Below are 16,708 nucleotides of genomic sequence, written 5' to 3'. Positions count from 1 at the left end.
GAAGTGATTCACGGCAACAAATCAGTGTTATACCTGAAGGGACTGTGGCTATGAATTCAAACGAGTTTTGGTAGCATCCTGTGCCGATGTTCCACAACTGAGATGAGAAATATGAAGAGCTATTAAACACTGAATTTAGCACAGATGTTTCCTGTTAAAACATATTAGTAAAATTCTGGTATTCAGTAGGCCGTTAGTATCCACCCTCCATCTGTGGTATTAATTCCTAGGATTTCAGAATAGAACAAAAAAGCAGATATATAATATAAAAGAAGACCCACTGGGGTGTTTTCTCTCCCTCCACTTTCCATTTTTCTAATGATGTTCCTTATTCTGTATATGGAATCCTTTTATGGGGGCAACATGGATAAGACAAAGCTAGTTCTCCATCTGGGAGTCACACATTGCAGCCCAGTGCACCACAAAGAAGCTTTTGAGCATATGCTACATACATAAGTGATGATGGAGAAAGGCTGATTGTGCCCTTTGCATAACCATAGTATTGTTTGCCAAATGACCAGTCTGTGCTTGCGGCTTTTAAGTAGCTTTTGTTTAACAAACTGCTTAAGAAGTGCTTTTGCTTGAAGAGGAAGCTGAGTAAAGGGCTGAAGGCAAACTGCTGAGTGATTGGGTGAGTGCTGTAGGAACACCACAGGTCAATAACCAAGGCGGTTGCCACAGACCCACTCAAATGAAATGGTGGCAAAGCTCATCTTTCTGTAACTTGGTGGGAAGATAAAAGAGAAAGCACCAAGCATAACAGTAGTTTTGTCCAGAACATGCATTGCAAACAGAGACACAATTTATTGTGTAAACCATCTTTTCAAGGCTCTTTCAGGCATTTTTATTCAGTGTTGAATGTCAGCTTTCCTTTCTCGCCTGCATAGATATAGGCATTGGATATATGACTTTAAAGGCTTAGGGATCTGGGGATTACTTATATTTAACTTCTGTTTTCTTCTACCCTTCGGTGTTAAGTTTGCACCAGAAAAGTGAATTCCATTTGCAGAAGTCCATAATGCCTTCTGAGACAGAACAACAAGATCCAATATAATATTAAAAGACAGGGGTACAGCATCCTGTAAAAGTGACTTGAGATCTCAGAAACTTTCTTCAAAGTAAAAGAGATGCTTGTGAAGGTTCGCCCTAAAACATAGTTTTAGTTTTTGAAAATAGCTTTAATGCCTTGATCAAGAATTACAAGTACCAAGGAAAGAAGTAGATTCCTGATGCTAAAATCGCACATTTTTTACTGTGAGGGGAATACCAGGATCCTGCCATCCACTGGGGGAAGAACCTCACTAGCCCTGAGCACATCCACCTTGGTTCAAGTGAGGACTCTGCAGCAGTCAGACAAGGCTGTTATAATGGTTCCTCTCATCTTGAGCACATCAACCAGTGTTCAGAGACATAAAGAAATTGAATCCCTCATGTAAGCTGCAGTTCACTGATCTTCCTCCCATTCTTCCAAGTGTTAAAATTATGTAAATACAATTTATTTTCTATTCTCGAAGGCTGAGAAATAAAGCTCTAGGACATGATTTAATCACAAAATGTTCACCACCATTTAACTGTGATTTTGGTTTTTGTTTTTCTACTAGTTTGGCATTTTAGATGTTTACTTTCCAAACACTAAGAACGTGTCCCTGAGTATGACCATGGCAGTATCACTGTGGCTGATGCTAGAGAAATGATAGGGTTGGAGACATTTCGTTTTCAGTCTTTTTTTGGTCTTTAGGGACTTGAGTCATCCAAATACTTTAATTATATAGCAATTTCTATAAAGTTCAATTAAATTACTTAAGAGTAGGCACATACTTAAAATCTGGTTTAGGATTTCTCAGTAAAGGTCCATTTATGAGATACAGATTCTGCTTTCAGTTACCCTAGTGTAATTCAGTTGTTTCACCAGGGCGGATGGATTTGTATTCACAATGCTGACAGCAGAGATTGCCCCAGATTGTGATGTAGTACCAAGAGGATTTCCTTCATTCCTTTTTGCCTAGTCACTTTGCATGCTGTTGTCATTAAGCTGTTGTGGCTAGCCATGGATGTGTTTTCCTGGTATGGGGTGATTTGGTGCTGGTACAGTCACTGGTGCAAGGTGCTGAAAGTCTCTGCTATTGTACCTTTCTAGTAAATAGCAAGGAAAAGAGGAATCTGATTTGATCTCCAGAAAGACCATTAAAAGTTTCAGCCCAGCTACAGCAGATCATCAAGGACTGTTTCTATGCATTTTTAAAAAATATTTATTAATGATAAAATCTAATAGCATGACAGTGAGTATTGTCGTTTCCAGCTATTTTGTCTTTGCTTTTGTTCTGTCTCCCGTACTCTGCCACTGAGAACTATTTCTCTCTTTCTGTCTGCATCTTATCTCTTGGCAGTTCTCTCCCTTATTCTTTACTTCTTCCTTGGCACAGGTGAGACACATTTCAAGCTCTCCTGAGAAGGAGGTTACCAAGCCATCTGTATATGTCTCCCACTCACTGTAGCATTGTTTAAAGGTTAAAAGGAATTGACTGATAAAAATATTGTACGATGTCCTCTGCAGCATCAGGAAAAGCTGGTAAAAAGTGTGCCCAAGGCAGATGTGTTTAATGCCACCATTAATATTGTTTACAGACTGGAAAGAAAAAAGCAAGGAAAAATAGCTTTTTGGCTTCTCAAGCTTTTTTTTCTAAACTGTTCTGTTGCCTGTTAAGAGATGTCTTTAAACAGTTCTGCAACATTCAGCTTAAAAACATGAACAATAACATCATATCTAGTCTTTAAAATCCATTAGGAAACAGGTGTTTGGATCTGGGTTCTTTCTGTCTCCCAGTTTCCTGTTAGCTCATAGGTAATGCACTCAACTTTCTTTTGGCTTGGATGTCCCATTGAAAAGAGGAGTTTAGTAGTATTTATTTTTCTAGAATGTGATGAGGTTGAATGAATCCTCTGTAAATGACAATGTATTTTCTGGAGAAAAGGTGCTATATAAGTCAAAGCAATAGTTCTGTATCTAAATGAATGCTTCAATCTAGCAGATGGGAGTAACGCTTAAGAAAAACGTGGAACATTTTTTCCCTTGCATATTTCTGCTATTTTTGTATTTCAGAACTCACTTTGAAGTGAATGCCTGTTAAACGAACATAAATGTTAACAGAATACATTTTCCCACACAGTTATATGTTCCCACATCAAAAACTTTAAAGTTACTGGGTTTAGACTGCACACATTACCAGGGCAGGCTCTCAGTGCAGAGGCAAACAGCCATGCCACACTCTGTTTGCTCAGCTTTGCTCCTCTGCAGCGGGGTCTTGCTCCCTCCCACCACCTACCTATATCTGTTGGGATCCTGCACATTTCTTCCTGAGGAAGATAATAGCTCTAGAAATGTGATGACTATCTTTTGCAGTCTGGTGGGCTGATCGACTTTCTGTGGGCTTTGAATAAAGACTGGTTGTTGGCAGTGAAGGGTGAGGTGTGCTGTGGCTCTGTTCACAGCAAAACAATGACACCCACAAGGAGGGTCTGCGTCCCTATCGCCCGCTGCAGATAACCTGTGGCTTTTGCTCTTACAACCAATGACAAACCCAAACTGCTTCACACACAGGCTCCCTGCATCTGCTCTGATTCCTGATTCTTTTTGTAGGGCTTCTTACTGAGGAACATGATAGTTGTCTTTCTCAAAACTATAAGAAGTAGCATGTTATTTGTTGAGTAAGTTGGGAGAAAAAGCACAGGTGTTGATCTGGTAAATGATCAAGCCGCCCAATGGACTTATGGTGATCGGGGAATAGGTAAGCAGTCTGAAATGCATTTACCTTGGAGAAAAAGAAGAGGCCCATGAGCAAAGACCTCATCCATGGAATGCAAACCTTTCTAACCCCATACTTGCTGTGGCAATGTGGACCCATACCCCTATGTCTGCATATTCCTTCACTCTACTCCATGGCGTGAAGCTCAGAGCAGCTACTGCTGGCTTGCAGTGCCCTCCCACCACCTTTAGGACCAGCACAGAACTACATAGCTATCCTCTTCCTCCCAAGATTTGTCTAGCTTAGCTCAAGCAGGGCTCAGTGTCCTGTTGTGTGTTCCATTCTTTTCTCTGTTCTAATTATAACTTCAAAATTATTATTATTATTATTTTAATTTCCAGATTCCATTTGGCATCTTGTACCAAAATTTCCTGCAGAGAAAGAACTCAGACTATTGGATAGAAACCTTTCTTGGCACATTCCCTCACAGATGGTCCAATCTGTTCTGCAGTGTATGCCTGACAGCTAGTTAATCTGGCAGTGCAGGAACATGCATTTGAAAATGCAAGTTCTAGATCAGCTTCAGGTAAGCACCTCGGCTATGTTCTATAACCTGAAATTGTAGGCATGCAATGGCACACAAAGCACATTTAAAGAGAATGATCCTTCTACCATCACTTACGGAGACAATTTACAAAATGTTACAAAAGGTTACTGAGAAAAATAAGCTCATTCACTTGCTATTCAAGGACTTTCACCTTATCTACAAAATAAGACAGGGGAGTCTAAGTTAAAGATTGAAAACCATTGCACTAAATAAAACATTTTCAAAACTTTGGCAATGTATTGGATAAATGCTTTGCATTGTAGATTTGTTAGGTCAGACTCTACTGAATTTAGTTAAACCATCCTACTTCAATATACTGTTCCTAAAATATCATTGAATTACATATATATGTCTCATGTAATGAACTCTGGGAAACTGCATCATGAAAAGTGCAATAAAACTGCATAATATGTCGTGGTTTTGTGTTACTGGTGCATTACACAGGTGCATACTTTATTATATTTATAGTAATTTCATTTTGATACAGAAGGCCTAATAAAGATGCAACATTGCTCGGTACCAAAAATCTGATATCTGAAACATATTTAAAACTCCATTTGTAACTAAAAAATTTGGGAGTTTTTTCTTTATACAACTACAGGACCATTTTTATTCTCTCTCGCCCTCTCTCTCTCTTTTCAGAGGAAGAAGTTGCTGTGTTTCTAATTACAAGATAGCATACTGATTCTTAAAAAATTCTGTCCTCCACTCTGTTTATTCCATATTAGTGAAATTACCATGTGAAATCCTACAAAATTTATTACACTTTAAATGTATCAGTTTTTGTAAATGCAAACAGATAAAAACTCAGTTGCACTTGTTCTGAAATCACAGTCTCCAAATGGCAGCAGCAAATTCCTCAGAATGGTACCTCAATTTTTGCCTGCCCATGTGGTACGTATGAAGAGATAAGTTAACACAAGGAATTAAATGAGTCATTTACTCAAAGTTTAAGGCTGAGCACTGATCAGAATATTTGATATAATATTTTCCCACTCCTTTTTCCTGCAGAAATAAGAAATTCAAATCAAGAAATTGGGATGCCATTATGTCTTTATAGATCATATATCAATGTAAAATTTTAAATGGGTGCAGAATTTCTCTATAATTCTTTTTAGAGAAAAAATATGTCTGCATAAAAGCCATTAGAAGTGTCCCTAGGGATTCCAGCTAGATTATGATAATTTTTGTTATGAATTAATCTTAGAATATTTCACAGCAGCAAAAACCCTGAACATTTTAAAAAAATCACAATTTTATGAATAGTTCTTTAATATTAAAGCATGCCCACAGTTCTGGCTTTCAAAGGTTCTGAGTATTCCCAATTTCAATGCAGTTCCAGTCCCTTTCCTCTAACCAATTTCAAAATTAGTGGACACAATAATTTGGGCAATAGGGTAATTTCGAGACTAATCGCTCTTCTTGGGAGGATTAAAGGTTGTTTAAACTTACACCATTACATATAGTTTTGTTTTCCATTTAGAATTAGGCAAAGTTGGTCCACCTTTAAGAACTGGTGTCATTTCCAGATTCTTTTTTGATGTAGATATAGTTTCTTTTCAAATTTTTTCACTTTTTCAAGACTCTGTTTCATGCATTGTAATATTTATTCCCTTTGAGAGGAACAAAATACATGATGAAATTAAGTTCTTACTTGGAATTACAGGATATACGTATATTCATCTTAGATCTCAGAACAAAGTGTGTCTAGGCTATATCACTGGCAGATGACTACTGCTGTTGTCCTTAGAGAGCTATCAGTGCGCTTATCAAGTGTTTCACATACAGACAGTCTTCATTCGGAATTTTGACCTAAGGTTTGGACACAGAGTATTTGGTTTGCATTGGCTTACATTTTGTGCCATGTATCTCTCTATTTTGCTGACACATTGTTGGGGAGCTATTACTGGAGCTGTCTGGATTATGTGGGGATGGTTTTATTTTATAAAACAATACAAAACAAAATAGAAGGCAAAAGGAATTGCTTTTGGGAGAAGATGATCCCATTGCTTTGAAGAAAAAAATTACCTGATGTTAAATTAAACACTTACCAAAATGAATACAACAGAATATGACAAAAAAGAATTTAGGTAATAACTTGAAAAAAAGGATTTAAACAATAACTTGAAAATAAGTATTTAGACAATGTTTCCTCATTCTTCCAGTGCATGTGATAAGCTAAATCAAAGTTGCACAAGCAATTTTACATTAAGCACTTGGCTTTCTAGTGATAGCTACTAGTGATGAATTACATGGCCTAGTTACTATGGTCATGATAACAGCTGACATTGTACAATGTGGACAGTTTCCTAATGTACCAAGGAAAGTTGAAGTGTAAAATGGCCACGTATGCTACCATTTCTGGAAGAAAGTGGTTCCCTAAAAGGCTGCTCAGTTTGCTGTTGCCTATGAATAGGACTGGTGTTAAGAAAGATGTTTGTGGATTTCACCCAGGCAAAATGGGTGCGCTGAGACTAGTGCACCCAGCTAGAGACGTGAGCTGTAATGGCATACAGCCAGATGGAGCAGTACCTCAGTGCTCACTGGCTCCGAGCTGGTGGCACCTCCGGGGCGGGTCCTGAGGATGCAGCTCATAACATAGGTATTGCATGGAGATCCAGTCACCTCCTTTTAAAGCAACACCAAAATGCCATTATGATCCTTTTCTGGAACAGAAAGAATCATGAGGAAAATAATTTTCAGTCCCAGAATCAGGTGAATAAAATTCCTTAAAAATTTGGGCTGCCAAGGGAGGAACTACTGCAATACATATAGTCCATAAATATATTTAAAATATCTGAGCTACAGTGGTCAGTATGATGCCTTCTGGGAAATAGGTATATTTTTCCATTTCTTTCAAGATTTGTTGTGCTGTTTTGAGTGACAGAAACTCAGATCTATGAAAAATGGAAAAATTCAGAACTGAGTGTATTTATTTTCTCTGGGCAGGCACTCTGGTTCACCTGAAGAAATACTGATCCTTTTCCTTTGCTGATGCAAACTAGATGGCCTTTTTAAAATTCCACAAGTAATGTTTTCATTGCATAGTTATTAGGGATTTTATATGGTGTGCTTTCTGGGTTACTATGGTATAACAATATTAAGTTTAGGCAACACACGCATCATATCTTTTAGCTTCAACTGCTAACTTTAAATGAAAAAAATAGCACCCTTTGACTACAGTTCTTGGACTTCAGTCAGTCAACCTTTGAAGAAACAGAATGTGTTTTCCATATAAATCAGGACCAGACTTAAACAAATGGGTCAATTTGCATGCTGAATTTGAAGCTAAAATTAGGTATACAAAGGATATTACAAGAAACTGTGGTAAAATTTTTAAAATATCAGTACAAAGCTAAAGTTTATTGCCAGTACTGTTCTTGCCAATCAAAGCTATGCTAATGTGATCTAGGGTTACTTTAATATTTTGCAGCCTCTCATTCCCTCAGCGCGTGTTTTAAGCATGCATATCACTCGCTCGCTTTTATAATAAAATGACTTGAAAAAGCCTTCTGCTTTGTATTGGCCTCCTGAGGTAGAAAGTCACAGAGATTTTAAGTCTCGCATTGCTTGCACCAGCTTCATTATGTTTGATGAAAGAAATATCTTGGTCATATCTCATAACATTCAGTACTTCCTCAATAACCAGATTGCTTTAAGGAAGGACATTTTTCACCTGGATAATGAAATCATATCGTAGTTATCTCCCTGGTCTTCTGTGTATGATACGTATAGGATGTTGGCTACGTAATAACTACTGCACAACCTGATGGAAAGCTTTGAAAAGTGATTTTGTCTTTAGAGATGGATGTGTGGAGTCTCTATGGTCTTCCTGAAAGATGTACTGTGCAGCTTTTTATTCTCTGGGCAGGAAGAGATGTGTGTATAGTCTAAATATAATTATGGGTCAGAGTGTAAATGGTAGGCTCTGTGAAATCCATGACTAAGACCAGACCTATCAATTATGTCAGTGGGAGATTACTGCCAAGATCAAATGTAGATTATAGGCCTGGCTACATCTGCAGTCATGAAGCTTTGCTGGTGCACCAATCTTGGTGTGCTACCCTTAGCAAACAGCATGTTGCAAATGTGGATGCAGCACATTCCTGTTTACTGTGGGTGAGATGCTCTTCCCCCGCCCTCCCCACCTTCCCAGAAAAAACAACCTCCACACAACTGTGTCTGCACTAGGGCTTTTGCTTATGTAAATAACTGTATGTCAGTTTGGTTCATGCTCATATCAAGAGTATTTATTTACCAGCTCTGACTCAGAAGCTTCTTACACACATTAGATAACAGCTGCCCAATAAAGGTGTGCTGGCACAAAACGATCTGAAGCCTAGCCTTCAGTTCATGGCCTAGCAGGGCTAAGCTGAGCCCTTGCCCTATACCCTGGTGAAGGGGTTGAGCAGTGACAGGGGAGGCCCAGGATTTCCTGTTGTCTGTATGACTGAGAAGCACAAAAAGGGGAATAGCTGGCATGCTACCATCACCATACTGTGTGTAGTCAGGCTGGGATTCTGCATTATTCTGCATTACATAAGCAGGTAGAGTCCGGTGCATGGGTATCAGAAACTATAGTAAGGACCTTTAAATAAGTGATCCAGCCTGTTGGATTTCCTGCTCTTTTTCCTTTTCCAAGGCTCACTGCCCACCAGTATTCAAGCATATCTTTCCAGCTGTATGCCTACAGCTGAAAAGCAGCTATGTCCCTGAAGCTCCAGACTTCATCTTTATTGCATCTTTTAGTCTTTGAGAAAGATCTTGGCCATTCTGGACCAGCTTGGGGGGGTTCATATTATCTTTAAATTGGTAGAAAGTATATGCTAACTTTTACCAAGATCTATCTAAACAGCTATGAAGAATACACGTGGTCCTCCTGTGAAAATTCCTTCCTAATCTCTATGAATATACGTGACTTACTTTCTCTCAAGAGCATAAACTCCTTGCTGACTACATTGCATTCCGGTGGGTTGGTGGGTGAACACCTTCATCCAATACTCCTGAAGGCAGGACAGTAAATCCTCGTAGTTGCCAATTCCTTTCCTTCTATTGGATCTTGATGGACATTTTCATAAGACTCTTGATTCCACATGAGGCAGGAATAGAAATAATGCCTCACCTGGGATAACCCCAAATCATCTTAGAGCATCCAGAACCCCAGTCAGTCATCAAATCAATATTGCAAAGGATGCTTTCTTTCTAATCTTTGTCTTGGTAAGCAAGTAGAAGTAAAAGCTCCTAGCAGAAGCCTAATTTGCCCTGAAACAATTCAATAGAAAACTGTTGGTCTTCTTCTTGGGCATAAGACAAGATAATTATATTAAAACGAATTAAGGCTATTCAGTGTACGCAGTACAATATAATGACTGTTTTTTTTTTTCGTTTTTGCCATACAATTTTGCATGGGTTTTATAACTGAGGGATTGCAAGGCATTTAATATAGAAAGAAAAGAGATGTTGAGTGCAGAATCTTTGTTAAACAAAGAAGTAGAAAGAACTTATCTTAAAAGGCTCAGAGGCAAACCAGTTACAGACCCATTGGCAGCAAAATGACCTGCTCATTCATCTCTCAAATTAAATGTAAAACTTAGGTCCATGTAATTTGTGGCCATTTTAAACACTTGCATACTTTTTACTAAAGTCTGGATGCTGTTAATTTTGGTCTCCTGGCCAAACTCCAAACACAGTAATTATTCTGCTTACTCCTTTCCTAAATTACAGTAACAGCTTCATAGGGAACAAATGCGTTCATAATTTGCTGACCTAAACTGCTCTTATATTGCTATGCACTATTAACAGTTGCTGTATTTCAAGCTATGGGTGGCTGCATTGCCGTGGTGGATTAAATGACCTCTGGGCAAAGCATGCATATCTCTCCTTTGTTTAAAGTGCTTTGGGACAAAAGGTGCTGTATATATAAATACTATCATAAAAATCATTTTAGACCCAAAATGTGTGGAAGCTGAAATGTGTTCTTTGAGCAGGAGAAACTTGGCATTCAGTGATGCAGCTGGATAAAGGAAAGAGACTATTACTATTTGGGAACAGAGAATGTATGCCCATGGGCTGGGAAGCTGATGGCCACTGATTGTCATGGAAAGGTGCTTTCACTGAGAAGCATTGCAAAATTATGGAGCAATATGGGAAACAAAAGGAGAATGGAGATTTACGTGACATAGGAGGCTCAGTGCTTTGGGGATACCTGCTCCTGTAAATGAGGCTAGCTGGCAGGCTGCATTTTGTTTGTTTCCAGAAGTAGAGGAAAAAAAAAGTTGAGAAACCTGATAAACTTTTTCAGAGATTCAATGCATTGTTTCTTAAGGTTCTATATTTTCTTCTGATTGTGTTGCAGCTTCTTTAAAAAAGATCCATACTCTGCCTGGAAGGTGAGGGAAAGACTGAGACAGTGTAAGATATGAACAAGAAGCTTTTACCCGCTTTTTCTTCATACTACACTGAAAAACAGAGTAGTCTATACACAGACAGTGAAGTGAAAAAATGATTTATGTAAACCTGTTCAAATTGTGGGAGAGCCACGTAACAAAGAAAGCATTCCTGGTAATTCACAGAATGGTTATAGTGGCAGCAAGGAACAGATTTTCACCTAAAGACCTTGCTTTTATTAACTTTTGTCTCTGTGTTGGGAGTAGAAGCACTGGCTGCAGTGGCTGATCTTCTCATATGGCCTGAAAGGAGAGATTGTGCTTGAGAGGTTTTTTTCTTGAGTAACTTGAGTTAAACAAGTAGAAAGCAGGGCTGGGTTCCCATTCTTCCATTCTGCTAAGTGTAAGCAGCTCCTTTCTCCTTCACTGAGTAGCAGGCTTATGGTCAGGAAAAATCAGAAATTTATTCCAGCACCAAAGCTGCCACTGAAATATATTTTTAAATGGATAAAAGTCAGTTTAGTACTTAGCAAAACTAAGAAGATAGGACCTTCTCCAGAAAGCTGGTGAGGTCTTGACGCAGTGCTGTAATCCAGTGGCACTGCCGGTACAGGGTCCTGGAACTTCAATGAACAAAAAATCACAGAATCACAGAATCACAGAATCATCTAGGTTGGAAGAGACCTCCAAGATCATCTAGTCCAACCTCTGACCTAACACTAACAAGACCTCCACTAAACCATATCACTAAGGGCTACATCTAAACGTCTTTTAAAGACCTCCAGGGATGGTGCCTCAACCACTTCCCTGGGCAGCCTATTCCAATGCCTAACAACCCTTTCAGTAAACAAGTTCTTCCTAATATCCAACCTAAACCTCCTCTGGCGCAACTTTAGCCCATTCCCCCACGTCCTGTCACCAGGCACGTGGGAGAATAGACCAACCCCCACCTCTCTACAGCCTCCTTTAAGGTACCTATAGAGAGCGATGAGGTCTTCCCTGAGCTTCCTCTTCTCCAGGCTGAACAATCCCAGCTCCCTCAGCCGCTCCTCGTAAGACTTGTTCTCCAGACCCCTCACCAGCTTCGTTGCCCTTCTCTGGACTTGCTCGAGCACCTCCATGTCCTTCTTGTAGCGAGGGGCCCAAAACTGAACACAGTACTCGAGGTGCGGCCTCACCAGAGCCAAGTACAGGGGGACAATCACTTCCCTAGCCCTGCTGGCCACACTGCTTCTTATACAAGCCAGGATGCTGTTGGCCTTGGCCACCTGAGCACACTGCTGGCTCATATTCAGCTGCCTATCAACCAGTACTCCCAGGTCCTTCTCTGCCAGGCAGCTTTCCAACCACTCATCTCCCAGCCTGTAGCTCTGCTTGGGGTTGTTGCGCCCCAGGTGGAGGACCCGGCACTTGGCCTTGTTGAACTTCATACAGTTGGCCTCAGCCCATCGGTCCAGCCTATCCAGATCCTCCTGCAGAGCCTTCCTTCCCTCGAGCAGATCGACACACGCACCTAACTTGGTGTCGTCTGCAAACTTACTGTTGTGGTTTAGCCCGGCTGGCAGCCAAACACCACACAGCCGTTCGCTCACCCTCCCCCCTCCCTCTCCGGGATGGGGGAGAGAAATGGGAAAGTGAAGTCTGTGAGTTGAGATAAAGACAGTTTATTAAGACAGGGAAAATAATAACAATAACAATAACAATAACAATAATAATAATTATAGTATTAATAGTAATAATGTGTACGAAATAAGTGATGCACAATGCAATTGCTCACCACCCGTTGACCGATGCCCAGCCTATCCCCGAGCAGCCGTCCCCCCCCCCTCCACCCCGGCTAGCCACCCCTATATATTGTTCAGCATGACGTCAGATGGTATGGAATACCCCTTTGGCCAGTTTGGGTCAGCTGTCCTGGGTCTGTCCCCTCCCAGCTCCTGCTGCATCCCTAGCCTGCTCGCTAGCAGGACAGAGCGAGAAGCTGAAAAGTCCTTGGCTTGGTGTAAGCACTGCTCTACAACAATTAAAACATCAGCATGTTATCAGCGCTCTTCTCATCCTAATCCAAAACATAGCACCCTGCCAGCTACTAGGAGGAAAATTAACTCTGTCCTACCTGAAACCAGGACACTTACTGAGGGTGCATTCGATCCCCTCATCCAGATCATCGATAAAGATATTAAAGAGGACTGGCCCCAGCACTGAGCCCTGGGGGACTCCACTAGTAACCAGCCTCCAACTGGATTTGACTCCATTCACCACAACTCTTTGGGCCCGGCCATCCAGCCAGTTTTTAACCCAACGAAGCGTACGCCAGTCCAAGCCACGAGCAGCCAGTTTCTTGAGGAGAATGTTGTGGGAAACGGTGTCAAAAGCCTGACTGAAGTCAAGGTAGATCACATCCACAGCCTTTCCCTCATCCACCAAGTGCATCACTTTGTCATAGAAGGAGATCAGGTTCGTCAAGCAGGACCTGCCTTTCATAAACCCATGCTGACTGGGCCTAGTCGTCTGGTTGCCCTGCAAGTGCCGTGTGATGACATTCAAGATAATCTGCTCCATGAGCTTCCCTGGCACTGAGGTCAAACTAACAGGCCTATAGTTCCCCGGGTCTACCCTCCGGCCCTTCTTGTAGATGGGCGTCACGTTTGCTAGCCGCCAGCCGACTGGGACCTCTCCTGATAGCCAGGACTGCCGATAAATGATGGAAAGCGGCTTGGCCAGCTCCTCCGCCAGTTCCCTCAGTACCCTCGGGGGGATCCCATCCGGGATCGACTTGCGTACATCCAAGTGCTGTAGCAGGTCGCCAACCATTTCCTCGTGGATAGTGAGGGCCACATCCTGTTCCCCATCCCCTTCCACCAGCAAAATCACACATACTGTGCATTTTAGCAGTCAGAGAGACTGCAGACCATTGTGGATGGTCTCCTAATCCTCACCAGAACAAAAAGTGTGTTTAGAGAAATAGAAATCATCTTTGAATAGTCTGCTATGGGTAAAAGGGGTTCACTTTTCAACAGACTTTATTTGCTAGGGATAATTTGACTAGCTTTGTTTAATTGGCAGACACAGCATTAACCAATCATATTACATTTCCCACAGGCTCTGAATCATGTTAGAAGCCTTTTGCACTGTTAAATGATCACTGGTTTTCCTGTTTCAACAATTATTTTAGTCAATCTTGCCAAGTATCCATCCATTGATGGCAGAACACAATGTTAAATATTTTAAATCACAAAATATCTTTAGGATGGTGCCTGAACAGCATTTACCTCTCTCTCATTTTGGACTTTATTACTTTATCTATCAGGAAAGAACTTTAAAAGAAAATACAGAAAACTCTTAGTAAACGCAGTGAGTACATTACTAACAATTTCAACAGAATTACAGATTCTTGTTTTGATTTTCAATAGAATATAGACATCTTAATTGCATAGGAAAATGAGCAAACCCTGCAATATTTGGGTCTGAGAGTGAGTCAATTGTTGATTGTTGACTTGAAGGACTGAACCTGGAAACTAAAACTAACAGTAGATTCCTAAACCTCTCATATGAATCAATTTGTGTTTTCACAAATATTCTCAGTCATATGTGACAAGGAATCTTATAACAAGAAATCTAATTTTAAGCCTTCATTTCTAATATCTCTGTAAAAAAAAGCAGCTCGGTAAACCAACAAGTCTGAAAAGAATCCAGACCACCAGGTATTTCTCATTACATTAAAAAAAAAAAAAAAAAGTGCTTACCTTGTGCCTTACTTGATGATATGTTCCACTTTAACATAAGCTTTTTTTGTAAGATGAAAGTTGAAAAAAGACTTTAATGAAGATTCACTCCTCAGGAATAGTGAATAGATATCACAAGCTAACATTCCTCAGTTGTATGTCCTCTTCAACAGAAGGCACTACTCTGTCACATACTTGAGTGCTTGGTTTTGCAAAACTGGCATGTTCTTAAAAATGTTGCTAAATAAGATCATTGTGTACTACATTCATGTGCCAAAATACACATCCCCTATATAAGTAAGACACTTATGCATTTAGGCATCCAGAACAGGGTCTCAGAATTGGCTTTTTAACTTTAAAAATACAGGCCTCTATTATGAGCTAAATGCTATTCTCTCTATAAGAAAGCCATAACATTTGTGTACCCAAAATCAGCAGAACTGGTACTCTCAAATTATAGCAAACTATCAGAGACAGGAGACAGAAAAGATTTAGGCCCAAATCCTGGCCATTTATAAGTCAAAGGCTTATTTGTCATTCCCTTAAAAGAGACTGGTATTTTGCCTGTAACAAACAGTTACTTTGAAGCTGACTTTAGAGCAGAGTACAGGAACTGTGTATGAGATAGATCAGACTTCCTGTTATGACCACAGATGCATTAGCTGGTATGCAGAACAAATATGCACAGTAGTCTTCTATATACTGGAACTCATACAGTAAAACAGGTCCGTGTAAACAGGTAGGAATTTTGAAGGATGCAAAAATAAAAATGAAGTCCTAACATGGGATTTAATTGATTGGATACAGGGATAGGTACAAAACCACTGCTCAAGGAAAGGCTTATACAATATGCAGAAACAGTTGGAGTGGTCTTTGTTGCCTTAGCATCGATTGTGACTGCGAATATTGTAAGGTTATTTTGCAGGATCTCATTAAGGAATACCCTGAAAAGCATAATTCTGTGGAAGCCAATCAGTCTAGATTTAAAGACAGAAATGTTCTACCACATTAATTTTCTTGCTTTCTTAGAGGATACTGTGTCACAGCTGTGGCTAGCATGGATGATACAGGGGATGTAATGCAGAGCATGTTGAAATAAAAGAATATGATTCTCTGCTTTAGTAAGAATTGCACAGCAGGAGAAAAAGCATGTAATGGATAAAAATCCATCTCTGAACAGGATGCTGAGTGTGATGATTAGAAAATGGGACATTTCCTTAAGGATCTGAGAGAGACCTCTTCCATTTATCACTGCATCTAATTATATGTGATGGCAATATCAATTTTAAAATAATCAATTGCTTATGAAACCAACATTGAATATAAAGAAATTGCGGAGTATTGCAAATATATCCTAGGAGATTAATCTTTTAAAGATGATAGTGGAGCAAGATGATCAGTGAATTCCAATACACACAAACTTAAATTAGTACTCCTGAGTTAGTATAAATACATACTGCATGTATTGAGAACATGTTCATAGTAAAACCAAACTAGAGGATTTTAAGAATTGTGGCTGCTTTCATCTTAAAAAAAGTACTTGAACAGCTATCCCAGTGAATTAGAGGAATGAACCCTATTGAGGGTTTGAGGGGGAAAAGGGCTTAGCTGAGAGGTACTGAAAAATATGTTGCGTAGTCTAGAGAAATAATGCAAAAATGATGCTTGGCTAACACAAGGTCATTGCTCTTGTTTGCTTTCTGAGGGGATTTTGCATTTTTGGTTTATATGATGGAAACCATGAGTATTTAACCACAGTCCTGGAGACTTTGCTCCAGCACAAAATGTTCACCCCTCCAAACCGCAGGCGTGGCATATCACTTTCCACATCTCATACAGTTTTTCTCCTGTTAGGAGCCCAATCACTGTGTATTTGCAAAGCAAAGTGCACCAAAGTCTCGATCTCTAAAGCGCTTCACAGCTACAGCTCTAGCAGAGAGAATATTCATGCAGGTGAGAAGGAAATAAAAAGTAAGGAGGGAGAAAAGGCAGAGAGGAGGCTGAACGGAAATATTTATCTGGAGTTAGTGGGATAAATGCAGGCCACTCTACTAAGCAGACACTGTTCTACCTCTCCAGATTTCATGACAAGACAGGAAACTCAGGTTTATTGTTAAATTCCTATCTGTGGATTTTATTTCCCCCCTGTACTGCCCTCGTGTGGCCTTAGTTCCAGATCAGAAGCGTAAAAAATGACACTAAGGGTTTTGGAGCAGGGTGAAGTCAGTGGCATCAGATTTTGGACAT

At 40.1% G+C, this 16,708-nt stretch overlaps 1 protein-coding gene across 2 annotated transcripts in view; it reads right to left on the bottom strand.

Annotated features, from left to right (window-relative positions):
* Positions 1 to 14,977, bottom strand: part of LIPC (lipase C, hepatic type) — a 73,117-nt gene extending 58,140 nt beyond the window's left edge. The window contains exon 1 of one of the 2 annotated variants that reach the window (XM_040569614.1): positions 14,483 to 14,977. In XM_040569614.1, the coding sequence (XP_040425548.1) occupies positions 14,483 to 14,519 (37 nt within the window). In that variant the 5' untranslated portion in view covers positions 14,520 to 14,977. The remainder of the gene's footprint in view (positions 1 to 14,482) is intronic. The other variant, XM_040569616.1, reaches the window with a different exon arrangement.
* Between the last annotated feature and the right edge of the window lie 1,731 nt (positions 14,978 to 16,708).

The sequence above is a fragment of the Cygnus olor genome, chromosome 11 (assembly GCF_009769625.2).
Source record: "Cygnus olor isolate bCygOlo1 chromosome 11, bCygOlo1.pri.v2, whole genome shotgun sequence".
Classification (NCBI taxonomy): Eukaryota; Metazoa; Chordata; class Aves; order Anseriformes; family Anatidae; genus Cygnus; species Cygnus olor.
This window is presented reverse-complemented; position numbering and strand designations above follow the sequence as displayed.